At 52.9% G+C, this 10,480-nt stretch overlaps 1 protein-coding gene across 2 annotated transcripts in view; it reads left to right on the forward strand.

Moving 5' to 3' along the window:
- Asb2 (ankyrin repeat and SOCS box containing 2) overlaps nucleotides 1–7,336 on the forward strand; it is a 37,748-nt gene extending 30,412 nt beyond the window's left edge. For both annotated transcript variants that reach the window (XM_087911557.1, XM_087911558.1), the window contains exons 8-10: nucleotides 3,122–3,677; nucleotides 4,551–4,704; nucleotides 6,765–7,336. In XM_087911557.1, coding sequence (XP_087767683.1) covers nucleotides 3,122–3,677; nucleotides 4,551–4,704; nucleotides 6,765–6,901 — 847 coding nt within the window. In that variant the 3' untranslated portion in view covers nucleotides 6,902–7,336. The remainder of the gene's footprint in view (nucleotides 1–3,121; nucleotides 3,678–4,550; nucleotides 4,705–6,764) is intronic.
- Nucleotides 7,337–10,480: the final 3,144 nt, after the last annotated feature.

Consider the following 10,480-nt stretch of genomic DNA (forward strand, 5'->3'; position numbering starts at 1 on the left):
CGTATTCATTCAGACTTAGAGGAGGTGAAGTGTGTCCAGCATCAGGACCTCAGTGAAGGGTAGCTGTAGGTGTCATTGTCATTGTGTCATGATTTGGTCTAACCTAGGTGTGGTTGAGAGAGGTTAGTGCCCTGCCTGAGATGACCCAGCGTGAAGCGGGTTCAGCTGGTTCTGAGCCTGGTGCTTCCTTGTTGTCTGAACTGGACCACAACACCCTTTCCCTCAATGACAGCTAACTTGAACATCTCATCTCCTCACTGCTCCTGGGCGGGGCTAAAGCAAGCCATCAGCCACTCAGGTCAGCACTCACGGCAAGACTATACACACACACACACACACACACACACACACACACACACACACACACACATGCTGGAGTAGTTAGTGTCTTTACTGGGACCCCAGCTCTAGGGCAACGAGAGGGGTTTTTAATACTAAGGGGGCCTGGACTGAGGTCCCAAGCCAGAGACCGCAGAGCTGCCCGTGACGTCTTCCCAGATGCTGCTGGGGCCTCCCGAAAACAACCCTGGGCTGAGTCTGTTTGACTTTCTGGTAGAAGTCAGCAAATCCAGCCTATTTCTTGGAGTCACCTGCTTACTTCCTGCTCTCCACCCCACAAAATGACCTGGTAGGGGAGAGTCATCTGCTTCATGGGTTGTCCACATGGGTGCCCTCCATGGTTAGAAGTGGGAGCAGGCCGAGTGGCACCCTCCTGCAAATGTCAGCACTTGGGAGGTAGAGGCAGGAGGGTCAGAAGTTCACGGCCATTCATGGTTATGTGTGAGTTTGAGGCCAGCCTGGCTCACAAGAGACCAAAAACTTAATTAACTAATTAAAAAGAGGTGGGGCACCACGGAAAGTCCTGGCCCTGGGTATCCACCAGCGCCTCCACTCTGCCCTGGCTTGTTGCCTGTCTTTATCCAGACCCATTTGCTTCCCTTCTGCCATCCGGGGTCTCCATTCCCACCCTCTATGAAATGGCAGCACCGTCCTTTTCTCTTTAGGAGCTGGCCAGCCCAGCCCAGCACAGCAGCCTTCTTCAGTGCTGCGGTCCTAGAAAAGTAACCAGTGACCCGGTGACTCACTGAGTTGCTGACTGGATGCTTCTGGGACTCAGGACAGATATTGTCAAGTTCCCACATTCCTGCCCCTTTTCCTGGCCTGAGCAGGGAATCACTGGAGACCAGCTGGGGCCTGCAGAGATCCCAGCCCAAGGGCCAGCCGCCCAGCCCGCCCCTGTCCCTGTTCTTTCCCGTGCTTGGGCGCGTCACGGCTGTTACCCTGCATTTGTTGGTCATGGCGGTGGTCCAGAGGCCCCAGCCCTGCCTTTGACCAGCACCTCTGAAGAGGAGGTCAAGCCCCTGGAGCCTGCACAAATAGAAATTAGGAGGCAATTAGCTCCCCTGAGTGTGTGAATTTCCTTTTGAGGTTTTTGAGGCAGATCTTAGCCAAACTCAGCATCACTGATGATAACAATACTGCCCTTGGAGAGCCCAGCAGGAGGTCGCTGGCATCCCAGTTCCAGGAAGTCAGAGGCAAGGGTAGTGCCAGGATGCAAGAGACATGGGAACTGGCCTGGTGACACCTGCCTTTCCCTCCCCCTTCCCCAACATGGCCACCTCATTAGAGCCCCACAGGGAGGCTGTGAGGTCACCTGTCAGCTTGGATGAGTCAGGGACTGAAATCAACAGTGTAAGCCCTTGTTCTAGAAGGTGGCAGGGATCCAGGGGACAAGAGCCAAGATGAGGGGTCCTGGGGTCAAGAGCTGAGATGAGGGGTCTTGGGTCAAAGCCTTAGAGCTATTTATCCTATGACCTCTGGTTTGTCACTGGTTTTCTGGGCCGTGTCTGTTAAAAAAAAGATAGACAAAGCTTGCTCTGGATACCCCATAGGGCTACAGTGAGGGTAAACTGGACCAGGCCAGTTAATGCGCTGTGAGAATTGTAAAACCCCGTGACCTATCAGCTGTCACCCTGATTGCTACACCAGAAGAAGGAGAGTAGTTAAGAGTGTAGCCGAAAGGATCGGACAATCCAAATTCAAATCTTGGTGGTCTCACTTCCTGGCTGTGTGTCCTTGGGAATTCCGCACCTTCTCTGGGTTTCCTCCTCTGGAAGTCAAAGACTCTTAGGAACACAATCTCAAAGGTCTCCTAGGAGAACTATGAAGTTTAGTAGGAAGTTGAGATCAGTGCCCCATCCAGCGGCCGGGAGCCAGGACGGTGGGAGCTCCAGCCTTGGCGGTGGCTGGCTGAGCTCTCCCTGTGGAAAGTGGGCAAAGGAGAAAAACTTCATCTTGTAGGAGAGGAGAATGAAGGACACGGGGATAGAGTGGTTGAGACTTTTCTCGCTCTCTGGCTCCATGCCTCCCCTCACCATGTCCAGAGGTTCCATCAGATACCAGTGTAGCAGGAGAGGGAAGAAAGACAATTCACTCCCAAAATGCCCCTCCTAGTAAGCTCCTTAACTGCTCGAAGCCTCAATTGTTCGCATCTGTGGAGTGGGGGCAACAAGACATGCTTTATGGGCTCTCATAACGATCAAACCAGATTCGCAGTGTTTCCTTCCCATACAGAGCAGGGTCTGGTACCAGATTTCAGCACCCAACTCTATCTACTACTCCTGTAGATAGTAGTAGGCTTTCAGTGGGTGTGCGGGGGCTTCCTGCCACTTTCTCCAGATTCCTGGGAGCCACAGTCTTTATTATTAGTGGATCGGTGTTTTGTTTGCATGTATGTTCATGTACCATGTGTACAAATGGTGCCAGTGGTCATCAGAAGAGTGCTTCAGGTCCTCTGGAACTGGAGTTACAAACGGTTGTGAACTGCCCCGTGGGTGCTGGAAATTGAACTGGGTCCTCTGGAAGATCATCCAGAGCTCTTAACCTCCAAGCCATCCACAAGCATCCTTTATTTAGGCTGGAGTTCACGAGTGGTGCTTGAAACCGTAGACCATCTGGTTGAGGTTTTTCTAAAACTCACCAGCCAACTTCACCCTTTTTTGACTTTGTGACTAGGAGAACAGGCCGACTGAGCATGGCTGGCCCCTCGGCGCCCTCTGCTGGCCCGGCCATGCACACGCGTGCCGTCTCCTTACCCGCGTGTGCTCGGCTGTCCCCACAGGATTGTGCAGATGCTGCTGCCCGTGACCAGCCGCACGCGAGTGCGCCGCAGCGGCATTAGCCCGCTGCACCTGGCGGCCGAGCGCAACCACGATGCTGTGCTGGAGGTGCTGCTGGCCGCGCGCTTCGACGTGAACGCGCCTCTGGCGCCCGAGCGCTCGCGCCTCTACGAGGACCGCCGGAGTTCTGCTCTCTACTTCGCCGTGGTCAACAACAACGTGTACGCCACCGAGCTGCTGCTGCTGGCGGGTGCCGACCCCAACTGCGACATCATCAGCCCCCTGCTCGTGGCCATTCGCCACGGCTGCCTGCGCACCATGCAGCTGCTGTTGGACCACGGCGCCAACATCGACGCCTACATCGCCACGCACCCCACCACCTTCCCCGCCACCATCATGTTTGCTATAAAGTGCCTGTCGTTGCTCAAGTTCCTCATGGACCTTGGCTGTGATGGCGAGTCCTGTTTCTCCTGCATGTATGGCAACGGGCCGCACCCGCCTCCCCAACGACTCGGCACCTTCCATCCAGTGGACGACAAGGCACCCAGTGTGGTGCAGGTGCATGGGGGGGGGGGGCAGGGACAGGCGGGTGTCAGGGAAGGGAGAGCAGGTTGATAACCGTACTTCCGAAGCAGGCTGGGCTAGTGGTTACGGCAGGTGGAGAATGAACCTGTGGCGAGCATCTTCATCAGGGACAGACTCCATGGCTCACACCAGGTGATGTAGGTCTGTCTGTAACCCCAGAGGCAAGAGGATTGCAGGTCTGAGGCTAGCCCTAGCTACAGAGTAACTTAAAGGTCATCTTTAACAACTTAGTGTTATTAGCATATCTCAAAAAAAAAAGCAAAACAGAACCTAGAGAGATGGCTCAGCAATGTATTGGAACGCTCTTGAGGAGGACTGGAGTTGGGTTCTGAGCACCCACCATGGGTGGCTCACAACCACCTGTAACTCCAACTCCAAGGGAATCCCCTGCCCTGTGGGGGCATGCACGCTCACATGCATATGTTTACACACATGTATGCAGATAATTAGAAGAATAAAATAACTTTTGAAAAATAAAGTATAAAAGAGGGCCAGGGATTTGATCTGTCAGAGAGCACTGAATGATGCAGTAGTTTATTCTCAGTCCAAAATAATAATAAGTAAAAATAAAGATAACATTTAAAATATACAAAATAGTTTATATTCTTGAAAAAAAAACCTGCCTTGGAATGAATGTCATATGCACTATTTATGGGCAAGGAAGTTGAAACTCAGGGAAGTGAGGGGACAAGCCCGACTCCTCTGTCTTGCATGCCAGGTGACAGATGCCCGTGCTAAGAGGACCACACTGAGAGGAGGAGTTCGTAGACGGCACCTGGTCAGATCTTAGACAGCGGCCCCACCACCTCTCTGGCATCACCTAAGAGTGCTGTGTTCCTTTTTCAGTTCTGCGAGTTCCTGTCGGCCCCGGAAGTGAGTCGCTGGGCAGGACCCATCATCGACGTCCTTCTTGACTACGTAGGGAATGTGCAGCTGTGCTCCCGGCTGAAGGAGCACATTGACAGCTTTGAGGACTGGGCCGTCATCAAGGAGAAAGCAGGTAGGGCTGTGACTGCTGCTGCCAGCTTAGCCTCTGTCCCACAGGCACTCAGACTTCAGGCGGTGTGACCCATGCAGGTACAGGCTGTGCCCGGCCCTGCTCTGCAGTGTCCACTCAATGTGCTGGTGGCTCCTGGGGTGATAGATAAAGGCATCCAGCCTCAGAGAGATCATATTATCTGGGCCAAAGTCACATAGCTAGGTAGATGCCAGCCCTGGCCTGATAACGTTACTCGCTACTTCAGACTGTTTGAAATAATTCTGGTACCCCGAGGGAGCTGTGGATCTACTGCCCAGCACCCAGTTCTCATCTGATGGGCAGCTCCTTTGTGCAGATCTGGAGCCTGCATTCCCAGTAGATTTCGGGCACACCAGAGTTGATGCTCTGCTGGTCACCTGAAGCAGCCTTTGTAGGGACACAGGGTGGCTGTGAGATTGGTCTCTTACCCCTGAACAGAGAAAGAAGGCAGGCTCATGGCCCTAACCCTTCTAGCACTCAGATGACGATGTCTGGCTAGCTTGGGCCCAGGAGGCTAGACCCTGATCACTTTTCTCTCAGGCAGGTAACACAGGGACTGGTCTGTGGTAGGCTATCGCCGTGCCGCCAAGGCTGCCCCCATCCTTAGCGCCCAATTCTGATGTGCCCAATTCCTCCTTGATCCCTCCGGTTCCCTTGTGCCCTAACTACTATAGGATCTTCCCTGGGCACACATCTGGGTGAACAACTCTCAGTTGATGCCTTTGACAAGTTAGTGGGTAGCAGCAGCAGGGGTCAGGGATCATCTATCTACCACCTACTCTGCCACTGCTATAGAGAATGTCGTAATCCTTCACTAACCAAGTCACTGGCTGCTGCCACCATGGTCCCTGACCACCAGAGGATGGAGTGATCCACACCCAGATGCAGGCCTTAGAAAGGGGCCGGCTCTCACAACTAGACTCGGCCCCGGGGCAGAGAACTGTAGCGAGCACTTGGGAACAGGTGGTCCACAGTTCTGAGGCCTGCCTTGGTTACTTTAAAGCCACTTCTCTCCAGCTCGCTCTCCACCCACTCCTGTACTAGGTGTTCTGAGGTCGACATCATTGTGTTATGGAGAAAGCTGGCTAGCCCGGCCCCCCAGACTCTCTGGGTCTTGGGCTACCTGCTTCCCTCTCCACAGAAAAGGTCCTACCTTCCTTGAGGGAGGCTCAGGCCCTAACGTCAGAAGTGGCGGGGACACGAGGTATTTGTCAGAAATCCCATATTGTCTTGTGGTCTTGCCATTGGGCGAGGCAGGCACTTGCCATCTCCCCTACTGGGAATGCCTTGGCTTCCGTCCCTCATGAAGAGCGTTGATTCGGACCCCTCTCAGAGGTGCAGAACCGTCTCCGTATCCTCCAGAAGGCACTGCTTCATCTCTGGCCCGGCATGTGTGTGTTGAACGGATGGATGGATCATGCATAAATGAATGACTTGCTTTAGTTGACAAGCTACTTCCCTGTGCCCAAATAAATTACCCGATTACCAGATGCACCCTTCTGCCTTTCTTCATCCCCACCTCGCAACCGAGCAAACACCAGACCATAAGGTACTCCAGGGGTGCCCGGGAACAACCAAGTGGGAGTCTACAGCCTGCAGGGAATCCCCTCGTTCTGCTCTCATTCTGCCCGCTTCATCTGGCTTCTCAGTAACAGCAGGAGCCCCACATAAGTTCCTCAGGGGATGCCTGAGAGGTCAAATTCTGACCAACTGTTGAGGCTGCTTGGGGATCCAAGTTGTGTGTGAAGAGAAGAACCTAAAGATGGTGTTGTAAGCGCGAGTCCCAAGGACATCCCCGGCAGGGCGGGTAGCCTGGGAAGTGGGTGTGGTGTTTACCTTGACCACTTTGGTCTGTGCAGATCCCTGCAGGTTGAAGGTAGAAAGGCACATTGCTAGTCCCAACTTTGGGTACTGAAGTTCCCAGCAGCAAGTACCCACCCCTCTTGGATTTAACCTCATCATTGGCTGAACTCACAGGCGACACCCGTTGCTCAGTTTAAATGACAAGTGTGCATCTCCCATCCATTTTCTCCTCTTTCCAGAACCTCCGAGACCTCTGGCTCACCTCTGCCGGCTGCAGGTTCGGAAGGCCATAGGAAAACACCGGATAAAACTGCTGGACACACTGCCGCTCCCAGGCAGGCTGATCAGATACTTGAAATACGAAAACACACAGTAACCAGCCAGCAAGGAGATGTGGCCTTCAGACTGTTTCCGAGACAGCTCAGGTGGCTGGCATCCAGACGCACCTAGGTTCAGAACAAGGCTGCAGAGTGTGCTCTTGGGTCTCTGTACTAGAGCTTTGTCCAAAGTGAGAATCCATGTGTGGAGTAGGCGAGGAACCTCCAGTTTCAAACTGTGAATGACTCACAGACCTGCCTGTTCTGCCATTCAGCATTGCCAGAGACCTTTGACCTGGGGCCAGGGCAGAGCTGGTCTGGGAAAGGTGGCCTGGGCAGGAATCCTGGCCTTCAGCTGGGAATGAGCTCACCTGCCTGGAATTACCTGGTCTGGCTGTAAGTCCCTCACTGGGCTCTGAGCTTTCAGACTGGGGGGGCGGGCAACCCTCAGTCTGAGTGCTTCGTTGTGTACAATAAACGTTGCGTACTCCTTTTCTGCCCTGTGACGTTCCTCCCTTCAGACTCTCCAGGCCTGAGGGTCTCAGTCTTGCTCCTGGCAGTAGAAGGACTGAGCAGGGGCCATGGACAGGATATGCAGAGCCCCCTTTGTTGGGCTTTCAAAGAGTCCTGAGGGTATGTCCTTCATGGACCAGGAGAGAGCCAGTTGGTTTCTTCTTCTAGTTCAATCACCATGGAAACCAGAACTCCATCACTGGTGGTGGGTCCATGCCTACGAGTCCTCTTGATACCTGGGCTTGTCTTGCACATTTTCAGATCCTCCTTCTCACGCCTTGTTTGCTACAGAAGTAGAAATAGTCAGGAAAGCAATTCAGACCTGGAGAGATGGCAGGGAGAGCATAGGAGCCCTGGTCATCATGTTCCTGTGAGAGAAGGTGGGAGCAGGTGTCCTGTTTGCACGTGAGTGCTGAGGCTCGGCGCTGTCATCGCCCTTAGTCAAAGGGCTTTGAGACCCAGAAGCTGAGACCCAGCACATGCTGCTTTCATGGGAGTTGCACCAATTTTTCAATGTTTTCTGTGCATGACAGTGAAACTGCCTCCCAGGTCAGGTCAATCAACCCCCTTGCTGAAAGCCCGCACCTAGCCTAGCCTCTGTCTCTGAGGGTCTTCTGCAAGGTCAAGGGTGGTGTCTGGCCTTTCAGAAAGTAAGCAGCTGGACCAGTAGAGGAGCGATGACTCAGGCTCTGGCTTTCTCTTCTGGGCCTTGGGCTCCTGATGGCCTTGCTGCTTCTGGCATCCCTGGTATTCATTAGTAGATTCTAGGGTCTGCAAGAAGGGGAAAAGCCTCTTGGGCTCTGGGGGGCTAAGCAGCATCTCGTCTATACCCTTAAGGTCATGATGAGATAAAGGTTGGAAGGGGAAGGCACTTGCCTGAGCACACAGGACAAATCCCTGTGGGGTTGGTTCTGATTTTGTGTTTGGTTGCATCCCGTGATGTTTCACTGGATCAAGTCCAGAGGGAACCTTGCATCCTCTCTCCTGGGGATGCTTAGCCTCAAAGGTACAGGGGAAGCTGCTAATTGTGTTCCAACTCCCGAATATTAAATCTGGCCTGAGGCCTGGCCTTGTGGGCCAGTGATGATGAGTTAGTGCTTGGGGACCACTCTGGACTTCATTGCGCCACCAAACCCAGCCAGGGTGCCTGCCTTAGAGATGACACACAGTATCACAAACAGCCTTTTGGAAGTCTAGCCCCAGTTACAATGCATGAGCATGAGAATGCTCGCCCTAGTGGTAGGAGCAGGAGACTGAGCAAACGGGAACCCCGGTAATGGCTTCGGGTTTTGCTCAGAGCCACACCAACACGACTTGATATTGCTCTTCCTTTGTTCTCCTCCCTCCCTGCTACTTATTTATTTTGCAATGATGGATCCAACACCAGGACTTTGTGCATGGTAGCCAAGCTCTCTATCTACCTGAGCTACATTCTCAGCTCCCACCTTGCTCTTTTGTTGGGGGTACATCTGCTGCTGCCACCAAGGCTGCTTTTTCCTCTCCAATTTCAAGTCTCCCAGATGTGCAGTGTGCTCCCTGCAGCTGCTTCCCGTATGAATGGGACTGGTGCCTTAAGTCCCTGTTGGGTGGGTCATGTCCCAATAAAGGTTTCTGCTTTGATTTCTTAAAGATTTATTTATTTATTTATGTGTGTAAAGCTGTATGAGTTTATGTGCATCATGTGTGTAGCTTCCCATGGAACCCATGGGTGTCAGGTGCCCTGGTGTCGGATTATAGACAGCTCTAAGCCTTCTGATATGGATGCTGGAAATCAAACCAGGTGCTCTCAACTACTGAACCATCTCTCCAGTTCCTGTTTCTGCTTTTAAATGAAGCCTTTTGGTTTTTGAAGGAATGGATCTACAGGTCCCACTGGGGAAGCTGAGCCCCGGCAGAAAAGGCTGGTGTAGGACCAGGGCTACACCAGTCAGGGTGGGGCTCAGTGGTCCCTGAGAATGTATGGCTCGAGGGGTGCTACTGCTCTAGGAGGAGGGTGGTGGGGAGGTAGGGTGTCCAAGGTGCTCACTGCTTCTACTCTGCCAGCCCGGAAGGACCTCCGGGTGTCTAAGTGTAGGAGACAACTTCATGTAATAACAGAAATCAGACTTCCATGTAAACAACAGCCGTGTGGCCGGGCTACGTCCGATCTCACTTTTTGGGTGAGGAGATTTCAGCGTAGACAAGTAATTTGATCAGTAGGTGACAGGACCGGAGCTTTGAGGCCCCTGCTGAACAGTCTCAAGGTTGCTGAGAACCATTGCGTGGGTCCAGGGGGGTTCTTGGTGATGGTGCTTTTGGGTAAGAGAGGGCACACACGTGCTCCTGGTCCCTCTGTGTTCTTTAAGATGGAGCATAGGCTAAAGACCTTCCCCTTCCACATGCCAGGAAATGACTTAGGACAACTCTGTGTCATTCTAGTATCCGTGATACTGAAGTCTTCTGATGCCTTTGGACAGAAAGTCCCAGAATCCTGGAATACTGCCCATCTTTCCCTGGCCAATCGCACTTCTGGTGAACTCCCTGGTGGGACTTGCGGGGTTGGGGGAGTAGGCTAGGACCAAAGGGCCATGTTCAGCCTTGAGTCCTGGATGTGCAGTTAACTAAGGGCTTGCTCAGAGGCAGGTCATGAAGGAGATAGCAGAAGGGATCGGCACACCTCTTGGAATCCCCTATGTGGGGAACAGAGGCTGGCCCAGCACCAGGCTTGGATGCAAAGATCCGGGTTTGATGATACACTGTGTAGCCCAGCCACACCAGAGTGTCCCTAGGCCAATGCTACTCAGGACGCCACCTAGCTCAGCAGTTTGCTGTCTGGGAACTATCAGGAGAATCCCTGGTCTTTGCCCCCAACATACACTTCTATCCAGCCACAGGCAGAGGTCTCCACATTTCTTTGATACATGGCTGAGAGCAAACCGAAGAAAACTGGGATGGGAGTTAGTTAGAGGCTGTGGCTTTAGGGCTTGGGTTTGGGTTTTGCTTTGGTTTGGTTCACTGTGGATATATAACCATGTTCATGCTCAAAAGGGACAGGTTAGTCAAACTGCCTGTTTTGATCACGAGAAACTAAAATCTCATTGTCCTGATTTTATCTCTGACCAGGATTTTGCATAGCTGCTCTGGCA

Source organism: Myodes glareolus, chromosome 11, assembly GCF_982192425.1.
Source record: "Myodes glareolus chromosome 11, mMyoGla1.1, whole genome shotgun sequence".
Lineage (NCBI taxonomy): Eukaryota > Metazoa > Chordata > Mammalia > Rodentia > Cricetidae > Myodes > Myodes glareolus.